This window comes from Mustela nigripes, chromosome 7 (assembly GCF_022355385.1).
Source record: "Mustela nigripes isolate SB6536 chromosome 7, MUSNIG.SB6536, whole genome shotgun sequence".
In the NCBI taxonomy this organism is placed as follows: Eukaryota; Metazoa; Chordata; class Mammalia; order Carnivora; family Mustelidae; genus Mustela; species Mustela nigripes.
The window spans coordinates 23105916-23128772 of record NC_081563.1 but is presented as its reverse complement, the minus strand read 5'-3'; the positions used below and the strand labels follow the sequence as shown (position 1 = coordinate 23128772).

At 34.0% G+C, this 22857-nt stretch overlaps 2 protein-coding genes across 2 annotated transcripts in view; one reads left to right on the top strand and one right to left on the bottom strand.

Moving 5' to 3' along the window:
• SPDYA (speedy/RINGO cell cycle regulator family member A) overlaps positions 1-22857 on the bottom strand; it is a 30962-nt gene that overhangs the window by 424 nt on the left and 7681 nt on the right. Inside the window, exons 3-7 of the mRNA XM_059407583.1 lie at positions 22165-22223; positions 19759-19844; positions 14371-14542; positions 6789-7083; positions 3480-3482 (exon numbers count right to left, since the gene is read on the bottom strand). Of these exons, the coding sequence (XP_059263566.1) occupies positions 3480-3482; positions 6789-7083; positions 14371-14542; positions 19759-19844; positions 22165-22223 (615 nt within the window). The remainder of the gene's footprint in view (positions 1-3479; positions 3483-6788; positions 7084-14370; positions 14543-19758; positions 19845-22164; positions 22224-22857) is intronic.
• Positions 19010-19479, top strand: LOC132022259 (large ribosomal subunit protein eL42). Its single transcript, XM_059407581.1, has one exon. It carries the CDS (start codon positions 19041-19043, stop codon positions 19359-19361), a length of 321 nt encoding a protein of 106 aa, XP_059263564.1. The 5' UTR covers positions 19010-19040; the 3' UTR covers positions 19362-19479.

The following is a 22857-nucleotide window of genomic DNA, read 5'->3' as shown; positions in this document are numbered from 1 at the left end:
AGTTCATCTTTAAGGTTATCCATATTTTACAGATAAACAAAAACTTAAGAGTGGTTAGGTTATTGTTTAAATATAGATGTTTTATAGGTTTTAAAGGGTAGTGCCTGGGTGGATAAATGCTGCTATTCCTGGGTTTATCCCTTAGGCTGGAGCTATTTAAAATTATATATATATTTTCTAAATAATATTTTACATGTTTTTCATTATGTGGAAAATTTTAATGTAAAAGCTCTGACTTTTTAGACTATAGTCCAAAAAAAAAAAAGCCTAGACATTAAATAATCACACAAATATAAAACTAAAATTGTTATAAATGCTCCAAAGAAGTACAGAGTAATATTGTAGGGACTTAGCTCTGGTTAAGTAATTACCTGTGCAAGTGACAATTGAGCTGAAATCTGAATGGTAAGTACAAGTTAATTATAACAGGGAAAATGAGTACAAAAAGCCAGCAATGCTGGGGTTGAGTGAAAGAGATCAGAAAAATAGGTAGGGGTCAGGCCATGCAAGATCTTGTAGACCTCTTAAGGAGTTTATTCATGCTAAGAAAAATAGAGTCTCACTGAACGATTTAGTGAAGTGAAGGGTAACATGTTTAGATATGTGTTTTGAAAAAAAAAATCACTCTGGTTGCATTTCAGGAACTGACTGAATCATAAGCACAGTAGTCGTAGGGTGTCATATTTCTTAATGGTAACTATATGAACACTCATACAGTAATAATGACTTTATAGTTTTCATTGCATTGCCAGATATCTAGAAGCTCTGAAGTACATTTTAAGTTCTGTCAAATACTTCCCTTTTGGGGTGCCTGAGTGGTGCAGTTGGTTAAGTTTCTGCCTTTGCCTCAGGTCCTGGGATCAAGCCCCACATGGGGCTCCCTGCTCAGTGAGGAGTCTGCTTCTCCCTCTCATGCAGTCCTCTCTCTCCCTGTGTCAAACAAGAAGGGAAGGAAGGAAGGAAGGACAGACGGACTTCCCTTTCTTCTGCCCTTCTATTTAATCAGAAATAAAATTCTGTCCTTCATGTATTGTTTTGAATACAAGCTGTAGTTGTTCTACTTGGAGAAGGGACTGGGTTAAGAGCAAAGAAAAGTTGTACCTTCTACTCAATTTCCTCTTTTTTTTTTTTAAAAGTAGGCTCCACGCTGGGCACTGGGCCCAACGTGAAGCCTGAACTCATGACCCTGAGCTGAGATCGAGTCAGAAATTTAACCGTCCGAGCCACCCAGGTGCCCCATCCTATTCTTATTTCATGTAGAATTACGTTTCTGTTTGGTACACTGTGCTCAATAGTTGGTGAACAAGTCTTCTTTAACAGTGTCCATTCTAATATTAAGCTAAATTGAAAATCACTATATAAGCAAATAAGCATTTATTTACATGGTTGTAGTTCAGCTTAAGCCCTTTCTCCATGTCTCCACTAGAGCATTAAGCATGTTTGTAGTCTTACTTATGGGACAGATGAGGTTTTCTAAAGTTAGCTTTCTAAATTCACATTTGGCTGTCATCTCTCATACTGTAAACTCCTCCAGATTTGTGACTGACTCAACTCTCTTCCTAGTACCTTCCAGAGTTTCTACCTTTTCCACTCAGTAAATGGTCAATAAAAGTGTGCTAATGGCTATAAGCCCATACTTGATAATGCATTGTTTTATTTGTTGCTTTGGTTCTAGGGAGAGATTTAGGCATATAGCTTATGGACTATGGGAGAATTGGAAGTTTGAACTCTGTACTTCAGAGGCAGTAGGGACTCCTGAAGGTTCTACAGTCATGTGAAAGGAGGTATTTATTTAAAAGTTAGTTTGTAAGCAGCATCTGAGTATGTGAACGAAGGTAAAAACAAGTGAATTAGAAATTTCACAGTAACACATAGTATACATTATGAGTTGATTGGTAGTAACATACAACTTTGAGGTGAGGGAAAGGCAGAGATGTAAAAAATATTGTGAAGGAATAACCAGATGTGCTGATGATTCATTGGATGTAGAGAGAATGAAGCTATGTATTTTCAAAGCTTTATCTGCTATTCAGAAGCTGTTTCCCTTCCTTTCCTGGGCAAAGCAGGACTTAGTCAATGCTCAGCTCATATATTACTTCCTCTAAAAAGTCTTTAACAAGTCTCTTATCCTACAAAATTAATTCTGGAATCTTTGTGTTCCTAAATGTTGATCATGTAATTAGCATTGCCCTGTTACATCATTAATTTATAAGCCCTCATTATGCCTTCATTAAGTATTAGGATTTTAAATCTGTAAGACTACATCATTTGTAGTGATTGAAATAAATAAGTTCAGAAAAGGATTTTTTTTTTTTTGAGGAAAAATTACTTGGTTTTAGATTATATAACAGTTGCAGTGTCCCATTCCTGCCTATGTGATCCAGGAATAAGATTTGGCATATGCTTTTTTTCCTTTGGCTTCACTCTAAAATCTGAGGCGTCCTCTGCATATTCATGTTTCAGATTAATTTAAGTGTCATAAGGCTCAAAACAGCATAAAGTAAAGAGAAAGTGTCCATTTAGTATAAAAATAGGCTGTATATTCAGATAGAATTGGGAGCCATCTTGCTGTTTTTGTTGTTACTATTGTTTTACCTTACAACTGTGACTTTTCTGAGTTTGTCACTAAAAAGTGCGTAATGATGTCACTTAAAGACTTCTTGAGTCGGTGTTCAATGTTAAATGAGACTACCTTTATAATATGCCTGGTACATGATTGGTGATTGTGAGGTATATAAATTCATAAGAAATGGCTCATTTATCTCCCAACCTTGTCAAAATGACAACTGTTTTGTTCCTAATAAATGTCATAAGCATGTTTATGTAAAACTTGTTTTTTGAACATGTTCTGAGAGAAATTTTTAAAGGCAGAAAAACAGGTTTTTACCTGAAAAGCAAGAAGTTGCTTGCTTGTGTCTGAAGACAGAAGCATTGATATTTTAGCACAAAAGCCTGAAGTAGCGCATCGGCTCTTTGTGTCTCTTGTAGAATGATGAATTGAATTTTCTGCAACTGCAAACCATTAGGTGATTCCAACCACCTCATATAGACTGAAGGAAGAAAATTTTGCTAGCAAAGGTCACTACTGGGAATCAGTAGCTGCTGAGGCAATAAGAGGCTGACCACTGCTCCTGATAAGATTGTGTTACCCTTAATGCCCCCACACCCCCAAAAAGCTCACTTCGAATTATGCCTACTGAGGGAAAATGAATGTACATGTTTACTGGTCAAGGGTATGTACGATCAATTATTTTTCTCTATTTTGTCTACCCTCTGTCATCCTAAAACAAAAGTTTTACATTTAACTTTAATACTCTGAACAAAAGAAGATTGAGTAAATACTTGTTCCTTCCTGTACAGGATCTGTATATATCCTAAACCAGGGATAGGATAAAAGCACATTCCATTTATAACTCCCTTAATTGTTCCACTTCTCATCCACAGTCCCTCAAAGTCATGCTCTTTTTTTCAAAGCAAACTGACTGGCAGAGCCCTTTCTTCCCCGGGTGCACTGTGCTTTCCTGTTGAGATACAAAGCCTAAAATATAGTGTTACTACTCTTGATATCTACAGGCACTAGTCTGAGTAAACCATAACTACTCGTGTTCTGCTTTCTATAAATATCTGTTCAAATTGAGCCTAGAATTTTCTCCCAATTCACTCCATACAATCTTTCATCAGGAACTTGGTTCTTAGTACTTTCACCATCTCCTTAGTTCTTAGTAGTCTACTAAAAGACTTCTGTGGCAGCTTATTTTCACCACCAAAGGTGAAAAGATTTCATCAAAGGATTTCATCAAAGGGGGCAGTAGAGCATAAAAGGAATTCAGGCTGTAGTCTAGAGTCAGACAGACCTGGGTTCAATTGTCGCTCCACCACTTTGGGCAAATGATTTAACCTCTCTAAGCCTCAGTCTCCTTATCTGCAAAGTAGAGATAATAGTATTTATCATAGGGTTGGCTGTGAACATTAAGTGAGATTATCAATGCAAAATGTTTAACACATTGCCTGGAACATTTTAAACATCTATTAAATCTTACAAGAGTCAAAGAGTACAGGTAAAAGTTGCTGGGATAGAGGGAAAGGATGCTAAAAGGCAATTTTTATCTTATAATTTAGCCTATGGTATATCCTACTTACCTTCAGATACAAGTGAACCAATAAAAATTATGCTTGGAAGTGTTGCAAGGGAAGACAATCAAATTTGTTTAGTGATTACTAAGGCCAGAGAATGGAACAATGACTGAGATGTGATTCCTACCTTGAAGAGTCTTAAGAGTTTAGTTTCTCTTTTAATAAAACTTCAGTAGCCACTGTTAATCTCATAAGGATACAACAAAAATAAATAGGTGATATTTTGAAATAACACAGGTCTCATTATAGAATTTAGGAAGAACCGTAAGAAATCTCAGTCTTATATCTTACATGGGTGAAAATCTAGAAGGGCTTTATAAGAAGTAAAAGGGATCACTGCTAGTAGAGTATTAATGAGAACTGAGAAGTGTCAGAAATACTCTATAAATATAATTTGAATGAAAATTACGGTGTGATTGACTAAAAGTATTTCTAGTTTATATGGTTATTTTCTAATTAAGATACCATTGTTCAAAGTCATATAAATCCCAACAAAAATGAAATGTGCAAATATATTATGATACTTATAACATGTCACAAATAAAATTCAGGTTTCCTAAGACTAATGACATGAGGAAATGCTTTATGATAAAGTGAAAAAAGCAAGCCTAGATATACTATGCTTCTAACTTTTTAAAAATAGAAGATAGAAAAGTGTATAGGATTACAGAACTATAATGATCAAAATAGGATGGTATTTGCATAAAACTGACCCACAGAGAAATGGAACAGTATAGAGAGCCCAGAAATAAACTCATGCATATATGGTTAATTAATTTATAACAAAAGAACCAAGAAGTAGGAACAGATAGTTTCTTCAGTAAATGGTGTTTGGAAAACTGGATAGTCACATGCAAAATGAAGAGCACTGCACAAAAGTGGTTATACCATGCACAAAAAATCAACTCACAATAGATTTAAGACTTGAATGTAAGGCCTGAAACCATAAAACTAGAACAAAATGGGAGACATTCATCTTGCCAATGGCTTTTTGGACTTCACACTAAAAGCAAAGGTAACAAAGCAAAAATAAATAGTGGGATTACATCAAATTAAAAAGCTTCTGTACAGCAAAGAAAACCATCCGCAAAAAGAAAAAGCAGCCTATGGATGGGAGAAAAAACTTACAAGTCATATATCTAATAAGAGGTTCACGTCCAAAATATATAAAGAACTCCTACAACTCAAGAGGGGGGAAAAAAACCCAAAACCACAATTACAAAATGGGCAGAGTCAATGAATAGACTTTTTTTTCAAAGAAGACATATAAGCCAGCCGTTACACAAAAAGGTGTTCAACGTCACCAATTATCAGGGAAATGCAAATCAAAACCACAATGAGAGATCATTTCATACTTGTTAGAATGGCTATTATCAAAAAGATAAGAAATAACAAGTGTTGGTGAGGATTTGGAGAAAAGGGAACCCATGTATACTGTTGTGGTAATATTAATTGCTACAGTCACTATGGAAAAACAGCATAGAGTTTCCTCAAAAAATTAAAATTAGAACTACCATATGATCCACCAATTCCACATGTAGGTATCTATCCTAAGAAAACAAAATCACTATCTCAAGAAGGTTTCTGCACCCCCTTGTTTGTTGTAGCACTTGGCAATAGTCAAAAGGTGGCACAACCTAAGTGTTCATCTGCTGATGAAGGGATAAAGAAAATGTGTGTGTGTGTGTGTGTGTGTGTGTGTGTACATGCGCGCATGTGTGTAGACTATCATTTAGCCATATAATATTGGAATGGAATATCATTCACCCATAAAAAATAAGGAAGTCCTGCCATCTGAGACAACATGGATGACCTTGAGGTTATTATGCTAAGTGAAATACTTTAGACAGAAAAAAATGTGTGATCTCACTTATACGTGGAATCTAAAAACAAAGCAAAAAAAAAAAAATGAACTCACAGATACAGAGAACAGATGAGTGTTTGCCAGAGGTGGGGATGCACAGTGGGCAAAATGGATGAAGTGGTCAAGAGATCCAAACTCCCAGTTATATAAATCAATCTTGGGATGCAATGAGCAACATGGTGACTATCGTTCACAATACTGTATTGCATATTTGAAGGTTACTAAGAGAGTATATAAGTTCCCATCACAAAAAAAATAAACTATGTGTGTTGATAGACTTTAACTTATTGTGGTAATCCTTTCACAGTATGTCAATTCATTACACTGTACACCTAAAACTAATACAATATTATATATCAATTACTCAATTTTAAAAAGTGTATAGCAGAAAACCCATACTTAATCACTGATAAAGCTGGTGAGGTTATGAATAAATTTATTTTCTTTTTGAAACTTATATTCAATAAAACATTTCAAAGAAAATGATTCAGGCTCTTCAAATACTTAATACTTTAAAATACTTGAGATTCATGGTATATTAGGCTTCAATTTAACACAAGTCACAATAAAAATCTTTTAGTGTAGGTAAGCTACTACAAAAACAGATGTGGACACAAGACAAAAAGAAACTGAAAAGGAGAAGGATTTCAACACTAATTTAACTCATATTGTTCTAGTATATAAAATTATTACATATCCCTGCCTGTAAGGACCAACCACAGGTCAATAAATAACTTGAGTTTGTTAATAACTTACATAAATCTAATTCTGATGTAGTACTAAATCATACCTTGAGAATAGCTATAAGCTCGAGAAGGATCGACTACCATGTCCATTGAGAAGGAATTGTGTGATTCCTGAGAATGTTTCTCCATCACCTCTACTGTATCACTGGATGAAGATGATGAAGACAATCCCAGTCTAACATATCTTCCTTTTTTACCACAGAGTGAACAATCTACTGGTGTGGCACTAGGTCCCCTGGGCAGTTGAACTTCATCTCTGTTGTAGTTTCTAACAGCTCCACTGTGATGCACAGAGCGTTCCCGTTGCCATATATAATGGGTTGGAGCAATAGCCATAACCTACGATGGAAAGCTTTCTTTTAGAATTTTATAAGACTTTAAAATTTGGTAAAATTAAGTACAAAAATATGACTCACAGGCAGCTATCTTTAAAAACTAGATCTAAAAACCTAAGTTACTTGAGGAGGAGGAGGAAGAGGAAGGGGGAGAGGGAGGGGGAGGGGAGGAGGGAGAGGGGGAGGAGGGGTGGGGAGGTGGAGTGACAAGTATAATTTCCTAACTGACTTCTCTTTGGCATCACTATCTTTAGCAGTAGGTTTATACCTTTCTTCCTGAACTACAGCAAGTTTAACAATTTCCAGTACCTTCCCTATATTGGGTCTCTGCTACATATGGTCACTGGATTTTGTTCAAAACTCTGTTTATATCACATCTCTACTTTCTAAATTCTAGTCTGGAATCAAATAGTAGCGGACAGACATATCAGTTCTGATGATACTGTGCCATGTAGGACAGAATACATCACAACATAAGAAGAACAGAGAGGGACGCTTGGGTGGCTCAGTTGGTTAAGCAACTGCCTTCAGCTCAGGTCATGATCCCAGCGTCCTGGGATCCAGTCCCACATCAGGCTCCTTGTTCAGCAGGGAGCCTGCTTCTCCCTCTGCCTCTGCCTGCCATTCTGTCTGCCTGTGCTCGCTCTCTCTCTCTCTCTGACAAATAAATAAAATCTTAAAAAAAAAAAAAAGAAGAAAGAAGAACAGAGAAAAGCTTCCTCTTGATAAAACTGCTACCTTCCATCATGCATAAACTGACTGGAATTGGAATCTTATTCTCATCAGATTGGCATATTCCATAATCTATGAACCAATCTAGAAATTAAGCTATCATCAATCTAAATAATTTCCACCTCAGAGGAGCTGATATCCAAAAAGGTAAACTAATTGTAAGATGATAAGATCAGAATAAATAGGGAAGTTGTCTTTACTCTTTTCTGGAGAACCCCTACATATATTTTTCAATATAATCATACTTCATCTCTTTCCAAAAAAGGACTTGAGGCAGCTGACAAAAAGTTAAAAAAAAAAAGAAAAGAAAAGAAAAGAAAAGAAAAATCATTAAACTAGGACCCAAAAGGAAAACTTTGGCTAAAGGGAGCAAGCAGACATGCCCATAGTAAAGACTGATAGAATTAATGTAGTTAGGTATACAATTTGGCTCTTAGCTTCTTTGCAACAACCAAGGTAAAAAAAAAAAAAGAGAGAGAGAGAGAGGGTGTGAGAGAAAAAGATGAATTAAAAAAATCTATACTATCTGAAAGGAGGAAGTAAGTTTTTTGATAGTGGTATATAAGAGTGCCAAATTTAAGTACTAGCTGGCCCATCCACTTATTAAATGAATGACCATGGACAAGTTACAATCCTTAAGCCCTAGTTTCTTCATCAGAAAAATAGAATACTTATGCTACTTCAGTCCTTTTTAAAAATGCTATTTAATTCCTGAGATAAAATAACACAATAGACATAAATGTGTTTTCCAAATTAACCAATATAAGCAGTGGGAAGCAAGCTGTCAGAGAAAACAACACTAGGAATTCATTAAATGTGAAGTTCTCGGTTTGCCACTCAACTGACGTATGATCTTGAGTAAACCTCAACGTCCTCAGTCCTCAGTTTCATCAGATGTCAAATGAGAATTCTACAACCCTCACAGATATTTTTGTGAGGATAAGAATTTATATGAAAATATTTATGAATTTGTACAGCATAATGTAGATATAAATTATTGTAAGCCAGTTTGTAAATACTATCATAACTTGGGTTTACTTTAGGATGAGACTAAAGAAATGGGTTGGCAGTAATGTCAATTAACAAATGCATAGAATACTTAACTAAATTTCTAACATGTCTTGCCACTTTAATGCATCAAACCTCAGGGCAAGAATGATATAATTCTTCTTGATAACAACCCCCACAACACTGAACTTGAGTCTTACTCCTAACTTAGCTGTTAAATGAATAGTTAAGAGAACAGGATAAAGTCCAGGTAATTTCCTTTCCTATATACGACCATGATTCAACTGGACCTAGTTGAAATAGCCATAAGAAATCCTATCTATGTGCCCCTGTTGTAACAAGCAGTGCTAAATCAGCCCAGTGAAGAACTTTTATAGTTTATTGTTTTTCTACTACACAGATAAGAATGTATGAAAAAGAATTGCAAGCTTTAGGGGCGCCTGGGTGGCTCAGTGGGTTAAAGCCTCTGCTTTCCGCTCGGGTCATGATCCCAGGGTCCTGGGATCGAGCCCCACATCAGGCTCTCTGAGAGCCTGCTTCCTCCTCTCTCTCTCTGCCTGCCTCTCTGCCTACTTGTGATCTGTCAAATAAATAAACAAAAAAACTTAAAAAAAAAAAAGAATTGCAAGCTTTACATTCCATTCACTTTGTCAGTCAGCAGTATTTACTGAGTACCAACTATATGCCACACACTGTTCTAGGGACTGGGGAGTACAATAAGAAAATAAAGATCATGCCCTCTTGAAATTTATATTCTAGCAAGGGTAAATAGACATTAGCAAGATAGGTGAAATGGAATATATTATATGATGGTTACATGCTATGAAGAAAACTGGGAAAAGAAATACAGAGGAATAGTGGGAGGTACTACTTGTTATTTTAGCAGCTTTATTGAGCTAAAACTCAAATACCATACAGTTCACCCACTTAAAGAATACAATGGCTTTTAGTATATTCAGAGTTGTACAACCATTACCACAGTCAATTTTAGAGTATTTTCATCACTCCGTAAAAAAAGAAATCACACCCCATTTTTCCCTCCCCTCAGCCTCTGGCAACCTCTCATCTAGTTTCTCTTGGGCTTTGTCTATTTTAGACAGTTCAGCTAAATGGAATCATACAATATGTGGTCCTTCGTGACTGGCTTCTTTCATTTAGCATAATGTTTTCAGGGTTCATTCATGTTTTAACACAGATCACTACTTCATTCCTTTCACTTGCCAAGTGATATATCATTGTATAGATATATAATATTGCTTATCCATTCATTTGTTGATGGACATTTGAGTTTTTACTTTTTGACTTTTATAATAATGCTATGAATATTCATGTACAAGTTATTGTGTGGACATAGCTTTCATTTCTTTTGTGTGTATATAGCTAGGACTGGAATTGCTCCATTGTATGGTAACCCTTTGTTTAGCCTTTTGAGAAACTGCCACACTGTTTTCCGAAACAACCACACTATTTTAAATTCCCACCAGAAATGTATGAGGGTTCCATTTTCTCCATATCCTTACAACACTTGTTCTATTTGTCTTTTTCATGATAGCCATCCTAGGGGTTGTGAAGTGATATGTCCTTGTGGTTTTGATTTTATGCTTAATGGTTAATGATGTTGCGCATCTTTCCATGTACTTTTTTGCCTATTTGTATATCTTCTTTCAAAAAGCCTTTTTGGATCCTTGCCCTTTTAAAAGTTGAGTTGTCTTTTTACTGTGGAGTTGTTCGGGCTCTTTATAAATTCTAGATACAATCCCTTATTGGACAGATAATTGGGAAAAATTTTCCCCTACTTTGTGACTTGTCTCTTCACTTTTTTTATGGTGTTCTTTGAAAGACAAAAATTTTTAATTTTGATGATGATCTCTATTTTCTTTTGTTGCTTGCACTTTTGGTATCATCTCTAAGAAACCTAATGCAAGATAATGAAGATTTATCACTACACCTTTTTTAAAAAGGTGGGTCTTTGATCCATTTTGAGTTAGCTTTTATATATGACGTAAAATAGAGGTCCAACTGCATTCATTTGCATGTGGATATCCAGTTGTCCAGCACCATTTGTTGAAAAGACTATTGTTTCCCCATTGAATTTTCTTGGTACCTTTGTCAAAATTCAGTTTACCATAAAAATGAAGGTTTATTTTTGGACTCTTCAATTTTATTCCATTTCAGGAGATACTACTAGATAGAGGGTGGTAAGGAAAGGTTTCTCTGAGACGATATTAAAGTAGAATTTTGAATGAAGGAGGAAGAGAAGTACACTGATATCTGGGGGAAAAGTATTCCAAATAATAAAATCCTAAAAAAAAAAAAAAAAATCCTGAGCTTGGAATGTCCTTGTTGTGTTTAAAGAAGGGCAAGGAAGCCAGTGTAGTTGGAGGGAAGTGAGATGAAGTAAAGAGGTAAGAGAGTTGGTAGACCAGGTAGAACTATGATAAGGGTTTTGCCTTTACTTTATGTGAGATGGGAAGCCTCTGGAGGATTTTGAGTAGAGGAGTCATGATTTGACTTGGTTCTAAAAGATTTAGTCGGGCTGGTGTATGAAAATAGACTACAGGAGAGGAAGATTATAAGAGATACTACTTGGAAGGTTATGGCAATAACTGAGGCAAGAGGGAAAAAAGTAGGGCTTAGTGGTAGAAGAGGTGTGAAATGGTAGGATGCTAGATTATTTTCTTAAGGTATGGATGTTGGAAGTGAAGGACACCACTTTTTTTTTTTTTTTTGGACTGAACAACTAGAATGATGAAGTTACCATTTATTAACATGTGGAAGCTTATAGGAGGAGTTAAGTTTGGAGGTCTGTGTGCGGGAATCAGAAACTGGATTTTCAGCATGTTAAGTCTGAGGTATCTACTAGATAATGAAATATAGATAGGGAATTTGATATGCACATCTAGATTTAGGGAAAAGATCTGTTGTCAGTGTTGAAGCCTTGAGAGACTAATCTTTTCTGTAAATCTCATTACACAACTGAGTTTACAGCAATCCAAAACTTTTTAGTCTTTTACATATACACCATTAAGCCATACCATTCTTGGCTGTTTAACACTCTGATGCCAGCAACTGAAATAACCCCAGCTCTAATCATGTAAATTAAGTTGCTGCAGTTATAGTGCAAGTCGTTCTTAGGAGTGGGTGGGCAATCTGCCATGAGGTGAGCATTACCTAGCCCAGCCTCTTGCCTCTGATACCTACTCCATGCTCTTAGCTGGGTATATCATGGGGCTTGTTTACTTTGGAAAAATCAGAGTGTTCAAATAAGGCCTACTATCATGTCCAAGGATGGCACAGGTGCACAATTTATCCTCTAGGGAGGTAGTGATAAAAAACAGCAATACAGGACTCTTTCATTGCTCTGTAATTGGAATGAGTTGTTTAAATCCTTTAGTGAGGATCCAATAATATGGGGAAAGTATACACACCTGATTTTTCTTATTTTTCTTTTGAATTCAATTCTGAAAAAACTTGGCCTGTTACTCAGTCTTCTTGGTTATTTTTGAATCCTTTCATTTCCCCCAACATTCAACAATCCTCTTAGTCTGATCCACAATTATGCTTGCTTTCTAATATCTTCATCTCATTAATATAATTAAGAAAGTTAATTCTGGAAAGAGTTCTATGATGCATCTCCAAAATAGTCCCTGAAGTTTGACACTAATCCATTAATTGGCTCTTCTGGACTATCATCATTAACTGGATAGGACTTCATTTCATTATAACATTATCTAATTCACATTTACCAAACTTCACTGAACTAGTATAGGTTTACAATGATCACTGCCTTCCATTTAATTTTCTACTCTAGAATATTCTTTAGTTTGAAACATTAACTCTTTTCTTTAGTGAAAACAGAATGTTAGATAAAATAACCCATCTTTTGTTTTTATTTTTAAAATTTTATTTAAATACAATTAACTAACATATATCATTATTTTCAGAGGTAGAGTTCAGTGATTCATCAGTTGTATATAACACCCAGTGCTCATTATATCACGTGCCCTCTTTAATGCCCATCCCCGTTATACCTCTGCCCCAACCCCAACCGGCAACCCTATTTGGTTCCTATAGTTGAATCTCTTATGGTTTGTCTTTTGTCTCCCTCTCTGGTTTCATCTTGTTTTATTTTTCCCTCCCTCCTCCTATGATCCTGTTTTGTTTCTTAAACTCCAATATGAGTGAAATCATGATAATTGTCTTTCTCTGATTGACCTATTTTGCTTAGTGTAATACCTTCTAGTTCTATCCATGTCATTGTAAATAGTAAAGGTTTCATCTTTTGATGGCTGAGTAATATTCCATTGCATGTATATATACATATATACATACACATCCATACCACATCTTCTTTACCCATTCATCTGTTGATGGATATCTGAGCTCTTCCCATAGTTTGGCTATTGTGGACATTGCTGCTACAAACATTGGGGTGCAGGTAACTCTTTGGATCACTATGTTTGTACCTTCTGGGTAAATACCTAGTAGTACAATTGCTGGATCATAGGGTAGCTCTATTTTTAACTTTTTAATTACATTGTTTGCTAGAGTGGATGCACCAGCTTGTATTTCCACCAGCACTATAAGAGGGTTCCCCTTTTCCCACATCTTCACCAACATTCATTGTTTCCTGACTTCTTAATTTCAGCCATTCTGAGTGGTGTGAGGTAGGATCTCATTGTAGTTTTTATTTGTATTTCCCTGATGCTCGGTGATGTTGACAGCATCTTTTTCATGTGTCTGTTGGCCATTTTTATATCTTCTTTGAAGAAATGTCTGTTCATATCTTCTACCCATTTCTTGACTGGATTATTTGTTCTTTGAGTGTTGAGTTTTATTAAGCTCTTCATAGATTTTGAATACTAACCCTTTATTTGATAAGACATTTGCAAATATCTTTTCCCATTCTGTCAGTTGTCTTTTGGTTTTGTTGACTATCTTCTTTGCTGTGCAAAATCTTTTTATCTTGATCAAGTCCCAGTAGTTCATTTTTGCTTTTGCTTCCCAAAATAACCCATCATTTAATTTTTAGTGTCTTTCTGTTTTATCTTAATAGAATCTGGCACCAAAGAAACATACTTTATGTATTATTCTATGTGAAAAGAGGTATGACTTTTAACATATTTAAATTTTTAAAAATTTTAGACCATGCAGTTTGCATTTCAATCTTGGGAACTTGAAATTTCACAAACTTTATTTAATGGAAACTATTATTCAGCTCCAAATGTTATTGACATATTTTGGAATGTGCACACTGCTCTTTCCCAATATATTTGTGATCTTTTAGACTACAGAAACACAAACAAAAATACTTACTACAGAAGTAGGTTGCTCTGAAAAACAAATGACAATTTTTAATTATTGTGGTATAAAATTAAAACATCAACATTGTAATATACAAGCTGTACTCATGGTAACCATCAGGGTTAACAGTCTACTCTCACATATGTGAAAAATGAAATATTAGAAGCACATTAAAAAACAAGACAAGGGAAATTACATAAAGAGAAAACTGAGATTATATATATAAAGTACTTAAAAAAAATCTTACCTCCTCACAGCATCGCCTGCTTACAATAGCCCTATAGTCAATTCTATCCCAGAGTTGGTCCCTTAACTTTAAGAAATTAGGGAACAATTTTCTCCAGTTTTTCCCTAAAGCCCATGGAAAAATTTCATATTTGGATTCTTCTTCATCTTCTTCAACTGTATTAGCCAGATACCTAACAAAAAAGACCAACAACTCAAAAAAGAAATGGGAAAAGGACATGAACAGGCAGTTCACAGATGGACAGACAGACACACACACAATCACTTCTAAACACATAAAAGACATTCAACCTTACTCATAATTAAAGAAATGTAGGTCAAAAATAAAAATAGAGTGAATTTTACCTTATTGAGTTCTGCATATTTTTGTACTCCTATAAATCTTGAGCTTTGTTCTGGGATGCAGTTAAGTTACTTGGAAACAGTCTGATCCTTTCAGGTCTTACTTTTATGATTTGTTAGGTGGATCTGGAGCAATGTTCAGACTGGGGCTAATCATTCCCCGCTACTGAGCCAAGACATTCCCGAGTATTATACTCAATACCCTGTGAATCATGAGTTTATTCTGGCTGGTGGGAACAGGCACTATTTTCAGCCCTGGGTAAATGTAAGGCACTGTTCCCTCTAATCTTTTATTATGCTCTTTCCCCACACCCAGGTAGAATCCTTATACACATATGGGAATCGGTATCATCTTCAATACTTGAGGGTGATCAGGCATGCACAGAAGCAGGAAAACATGACCCATAATAAAAAGTATCATCAGTGAAAACTGAAACATGTTAGAAATAATAGACATTAAATAGACAAGGACATTAAAGCAGTTATATTTATTCCGGATGTCCAAAAAGATAAGGAGACACATCCATTGCACTTCTAGAGATGAAAACTATATAGAGTGGGACTGACAGACTAAATATTGAAGAAGAAAAGATCTGTGCACTGAAGACAGCAATATAAACTACTCAAAATGGACACACACAGAAAAAGAAATAAAAATAATAGAGGTGAAACTGGAGTCCCTAACAGGTACTGGCTGGCCAAAAATATTTGAAGAAACGGTTGAAAAATTTGGGATTTGATGAAAGCTATAAAGTATTAATAAGCTCAATGAACCCCAAAGCACAAAATATGAAGAAAATTACAACAATGCACATCATAATCAAATTGTTCAGAACCAGTGATAAAGAGAAAATCTTAAAAGCGGTCAAACAAACAAACAAGCAAAAAAGACATTTTAGATAAAACAGAAACAGAGATAAGGATAGAGATTTCTCACTGGAAACAATGAAAACCCCATAGATGACTTTCCAAGAAAGTTAATTACAAAATATATAAGAGAACAAGGCACCATAAACTGAAACAGACCCTGAAGTGTGAAGATACTGAAATAGACAAACACCAAAGGAAACAAGTTCTTAAAAGCAGTAAGAAAGGAAGACAAATGATCCCAAGTGGAACGTTTGAGATGGAAGAAGGAACAGTAAGCAAAGATGTAAGCATGTGGGTTAATGTAAACAAACATTCAGTGTATAAAACAACAACAATAATGTGTCTAAGTTTTTGGAGGGCTTTATGTAGAACTACAGAATTGCAAAACAAGAGAATATAAGTTGAGAAGGGGGTGACTGGAGTTAAAATACTTAAGATTCTTGATTAAAAATAAATGGGATAGAACTTCCTGGTAGATGAACATGTGGAAATCAGATGTGCTGAGAGGGTATGGAAGCTCCATGCCCTTTTTCCATACCCTGCCCTATGCATCTCTTCCATCTAGCTGTTCCTGAGTTACATCCTTTTATAATAAACCAGTAGTCTAGCAAGTTAAAAAAAAATAAGTAACTGGGATAACTGTTAAAAGAACAGATATAGGCTGCATAATTTCCTAACAAATAGAGGACAAAAGGTATCAAAAAGTAAAAATTTTAAAAATCTCAATCAAAAAGAAGGTAAAAATGGAGTGGAAGGCAGAAACAGAAAAAGTGGGACATAAAGATAAGATAGTAAAAAAAAAATCAAATATATAAGCAACAATAGAGTATCATTCTGCAGCCAAAATGAATGAACCAGGGCTACTCATATCAGTATTGATGGAGCTCAAAATTCTAAAGCAAAAGAAGGAAGTTACAGAAGAACAGAAAACATGACTATTCTACATAGTCATTGTAGTTTAGGAAAAACTAAACAATATATTATTTAGAGGTTTATACATGGAATAAAGAAAATCAAGAAAATTACTACCTGTGGAAGGAAGGGGGCTCTATCTGGGAAACTGCACTGGGAGCTTCTAAGATTCTGCAATGTTCTTTTCTTGAGTCATGGGTACATGAGTATTTGTTTTGCTTTTTCTTTTAACATACATACATATATACACTTCATGCACTCCTTTTGTAGATATTTCACATCAGAGATTTCCAAAAGGCACAGAAGTATATAGTACACTTCTATTTGGGTGATATATATACTGGTTCATGTATAGAAAATTATTTCTAGACAGATACATATGAAATGTTAATTATCCTTGAGGAAGGATCTTGAGGTCTTGATATGAGGAAGACTTACTTTTAATTGTATATACACTTATGTCCTTCAACAAAAACTATATGCATATTCAATTTAGTTACTTTAATATAAAATTCACACCAACATATTACTTTATCCTCCCTTCAAAAATTATACATATATTACCTTAATATAAAGCACTTCATTATTAAACCCATTCAGTTATATGAGTCAAAACATGTCTTCTGAAATTACATAAAGTAATTCCTTATTTTAGTATCCCTGAGAGTTCTTATTCAAGGGTAGATAGAAGCCAGAGGTTGGCCCCTTTCATGCTTATTGACTAAGCAAAACATAGACTATCTATAATGTACTATGGTTCTATGAAATCCTGTCTACATTGTAATTCTATTCTAGATTAACAATTTTTCAGGCTCAATGTGATAAAATATCTGTATTTTATACATGTAAGTTGTCTTCTAATTTGAAGTAGATTTTCTTGGAGCAGAGTCCATTTTTTTTTTTGGTATAATAGTTAATTATGTTTATCCAAATAAAGAATTAAGAACATCCATATGTTAAGGATGCAAAAAAAAAAACCCAAAAAAGATACACATTCCTTGCCTTTAAGAAGCCTATAGTCAAGTAAAAGAGGCAACTATGTATGAAACAAATAACTGTACAATAGAATATGGAATCATGACAATAAAAGTTCAGAGTGTTGTAAGAATACATAGAAGGGAAAAGAACTCGAGTAGAACTGTGGCTAACTGAGAAAATATTTACTGAGAACTATTAAGTCATGCTATATAAAAATTATGATTAGATAAAAAATGGAAATTAATAATCCATGTTATTTTTAACATGGAACTTATTATGCAATATAAAATGCAACTGCATATACTACTACATAGTGTAAACGGACACAGTGCTTTACTGGTTATAAGATTACTAAAACATCAAACAAATCCAATTTCAGGAATCTGGTCTAATTAAATTAAAAAGAATTAAAACTAAAGCTTCTTCTGGTTTGCTTTTAATTTTCAGGTGGGGAAAAACTACAAAATAGATATTGCATCAACATACAGATATAATACTAAAGAGATATGTAAACAGTGGCTAATCACTGAATTTGGTCATTGGCAAGTCACACCTGAATTTGCACCTGAGCTCTGCCACTACTAACTTTTGTGAGATTGGAAAGTACTTATCTTCCTAAGTCTCAACTTCCCTATCTGTAAAATAATTAGATAATGTATTTCATAGAGGAGATTCAAGGAGCTTATAAAAATCATTTTTGGGATATCTTACATATAGCATTCAGTATTAGCTAGTACTATTATATCCCCACAATTTAGCAATCATCACCAAATGTTATAGAGTTCATTTTTCCTCACACTTGGGGATGTCTTCTGAACACAAGAAGAGATCAGTTTCTTCAAGTCCTATTCCCACTTGGAGTCTGAGTTAAAGACTTTGAATTAAAACTCACTCATCAGTGCTAACAGTTGTGCTATTCACCTTAAGTATTCACATGTAGTTCACTAGTTAAGTCCTTTTAATTATATCACACATTTCCAACTGTAGTATTATATTTACGTAGAAAACATTTTAAGATTGAGATTGATTTTCTTAAATTACATTGCTTCTAGTAGAATTCTGACCTATAGATCAGAAAGCCATGTTATTAAAACCATTTAATAGACTACAAAGTTAGTATGAACTGTCTAATACAAAGTCAATGGAAGAACTGGAAAACAAACCATATTCCTTGGTCAAAGTTCAGTGTCTTAAGTAAAAGAGTTAAGTCATTTCTAAAGGTATCAGATATGAATAACTTCTATGTTATAGACATAAATCTACAATTAGTATGTCTACAGCATTTCCACAAGCTGTTTAATGTAAAAGGACAATGATGATTTTAACTATAAATTTACTGGAAATTTCAAAGAGACTATTTTTGTTTTTAAAACATAACTAAATTCAAAAGAGGAAAATTTGGGATAATTTATATGGAGCACTCTGAAAAATGTAAAAGGCAAAAAACAAACTTAAGTGGAATACTTAGGCATCTAGCAGGATAAGATCAGTGAAAAGAACATAAAAATATCCTATTGAAGTAAAAAAGTATGTCTTCTAGCTTTCTGTGTGGATTGCGCTCTCGCAAACATGGTGAACGTTCCTAAAACCCGCCGGACTTTCTGCAAGAAGTGTGGCAAGCACCAACCCCACAAAGTGACACAGTACAAGAAAGGAAAAGATTCTCTTTATGCCCAGGGAAAGCGGCGTTATGATAGGAAGCAGAGTGGCTATGGTGGGCAAACGAAGCCTATTTTCCGGAAAAAGGCTAAAACTACAAAGAAGATTGTGCTGAGGCTTGAATGTGTTGAGCCCAATTGCAGATCTAAGAGAATGCTGGCTATTAAGAGATGCAAACATTTTGAACTGGGAGGAGATAAGAAGAGAAAGGGCCAGGTGATCCAGTTCTAAACTTCATATTTTTATATTATGAAGACAGTAAAATCTTGAGGTTATGTTCACTTCATTTGGTTGCAGTTGGTCTTTTAAGATGGAAATAAAGTACTGGCATCAATAAAAAAAAAAAAAAGTATGTCTTCTATATATAAAGGGCCTGTTCAAAGATATGTATCAGGTTTTAAAAAGCCTCTGTTTATTTTTTTATGAGTTACAATGTTAACTTTATTTAGTTATTTCTTTAAGTAGGCTCTATGCCCAATGTGGTACCCAAACTCACAACCCAGAGATCAAGAGTTGCATGTTCTATCAACCAAGCCAGCTACTGCCCCAAAATAGTGTGTTTTAAATTAGGTATCACGTATATTACAAATAAGAACCACAAAAATCACTTAGCAGAAAGCATACTTACAGAGCAATAAAGAAATTTATCCTGGTATGCTCATTTATAGTAAATTTAGCTCTCTTGAAATAAACAAAGGTCATAGCCAAAAGATACTATAAGGAAAAAAGTAAAAGTTAATATTAATGTTTTGCTTTCATAAGTAAAATGGCTTTAAAATAGTTATCTTTGAGATGAATAATAAGCTAAAAACAATAAAGCATGACTTATTTTTATTACAGAATTCCCTACTTATTTGGGTCCTTACTTTTTGACTTCTGTAGTCCGTGTACATGGTGAGAAATAGTTCTGAACCATTTATCATGATTAAGATTAGGAAGAACTCCTAAATTTTATTATTGCCAATATTTTTTTAACTAAAAGCCAATTTTTTTTTTAAATGGAAGGAAGGCTTTTATTTTTATTTTTTTATTTTTTTGGTGTTACATACTCTGCTTTCTTTTATTTATTTATTTTTTAATTTTTTAATTTTTTATTTTTTATATAAACATATATTTTTATCCCCAGGGGTACAGAAAGCCAATTTTTTCCTACCTTAAATCTCAAATCCATAGACAAGTTGAAATAATAATAAAACAAATAACCATATATCCTTTGCATAGATTCACCAATCGTTAGTATGTTGCCACATTGGCTTGATGCATAGATCTATACAAAAACTTTTTCCTGACTCCTTAACTGCAGACATCCATACTTTTTATTTATTCGTTGACTGAATGACTGATCGAAGGGTGGCAATTTTTAAATTGAGGTATAACTGACAAAGTTGTATATATTTAAAGTTTACAATGTGATGATTTGATATACATATACATTATGAAATGAATACCAAAGTCAAGTAAATCAACACATCCATCACCTCATATACCTTTTTTCCTTTTTGTTAAAAACACTTAGGATCTACTCTCTTAGCAATTTCATATACTCACTTTTTAAAATTACCTTTTAAAAATAACTTCTAACCAGAAATTAGAATACATGGCTCTATTTTCATTGGAAAACAGTGTTTTAAATTTGTTACTAGAAAGAAGTATCTAGGCTGGTATTAGGACACTATGCCAGGTCCTATCTATCCAAATTAAAAACAACTTATAGTACCGATGTATTAGATTCCCTCTCATAAAATACCTATTTATCCTGGCTTCATAGGATTGACTACAAAGATTATTCCAAATTTTCAAGGTACTTTCAGTAGAGAACTCTTGAAATAGTGTTGATATGGTATGCCAGTTAGTTACTTTAAAAGCACTGCCCCCTGCTGTCCAGCAACTTTAATTACTGTAATGCACTTACTGTTGAAAACTCTACAACTCCACATGCACACTACATAGATATTTTATATGAAGGCATTACTGCTAATTTTTAAAAATATTAGTGACTTTGTGAATATGTTTAAAAGGATTTCATTTTCTAGAAATACATCATCTTGAAAAATTTATGGACAAGATATTAGGATGTCTGAGATTTGCTTCAAAATAATCCAGTTCTTGGAAGGATTGTAGGAAACAAGCAGAGCCATGAGCTGATGATCATAGTAGCTACATGATGGGCACATGGAGGGTCTTTGTTCTATTTTCTCTACCTCAAGATATATATGTTTGAAATTTTACAAAATTAAATTTCCAAAATTAGAAATTAAAAAAACAAACTCTAATTTTATCTTTGCTACCTTAAGCTTGAAATAAAAAAGTTTACATCAGTATTAACTTAGTAAGTATTTAATCATAAGGTAGTCTTCCATTCATCCCTTTCCCATTGGTTGTTACATTAAAATTAAGTGTGATGTGAGTCACAATGAATTTTCTGATATGACTACTTGGTCTAAGATGGCATTTACAAAGCTGAAATCATAACTGTTCAGCTAAATCTAAAGACTATAGAAATATCATGGTCCCTATGTATGTAAGTTAGCATCATGATGATCTCTTATGAAACACTGATTCTTAAAGAACATAAACTAATTTTACTCTATGAAATTACTGGGATTTGTTTTATCTAAGTTACCTACAAAATATCAGAATGTATAACAGACCTTCCTTAGTGGAATGAATATCAGAATATTCTTTCTCTACAGCTTTAAAAAAGGCAGTAATTCTGATCAAAACGTATTAAGTCTATACTCATTCTTATTTCCAACCGAACAAATATGGACTTAAGGCCATTTAAATCTCATCAGTAATATTCTACAATTCCTCAAGTATAAAGTAAATCTCTGACATATGCTAATTTTAAAAATTTCAAAATTTCAAAAATTTCAAAAATTAATGTGTAAGGGCTTCACTTTGAGGGAGTAATGCAGGTTCTTTTTCTAACCTTAATTAATATGATTAAAAATTCTTATAAGGCTTTTTTAAAGTTCTGATGGTCTAGTAACATAATAATGCTGATTAACGATTACACTGTTAACAAATTTACCTTGTCTGCAATTTTACAGCAGCAGTCCATCCACAAGAAATCTTGAATTAAATCATCATCTACAACAAAAGATAGCTATGACTTGTCTTTTAAAAACAGAATCCTTCTGAAGAATTAACTTCTAGATAGAGGATTATAAATGGTGCTTAGAAAGCAAACAAAAATGGCCCGACCAGTGTTGTCTAAAATGTAGTTTGCATTTCTTTGGTAAATATGGCAAGCACTGTACGAAAAGCTACTACTTTACTCTTGGGTTTCCCATCTGATTTGCTCAGACTGGAGGGGAAGTGTTAGAAGTGTTTGATTTCTTGCTGCCCAATAGCTCTTTGAGAAAGATGTCTTGGGTAACTCTAGATTAGCACTTTATGACTTCCCAAAATCTATCTTTACTGGTGGAAATGGAATCTGACAAAAGATAACTCAGTCTTTAGTAAATAATGTCTTAATGAATATTACTTGTTTTATTCTTTCTACTACTTTCTCCTATTAGATCTCAGGGTATTTTTAGTTTTGAATTCTTCTTTTCATCTCCTATTTATCTCTGCCCAATTATCTATTATCTAAATACCAGTGAAAATGTCTATATAAAGAAGATTCATAATTTATTATCTATTCATAATTAACATGTAATTTTGGAAAAACAGTATTATGACAAAAGATTAACAAAAATACTTTTAAAAATATGCAAAATTA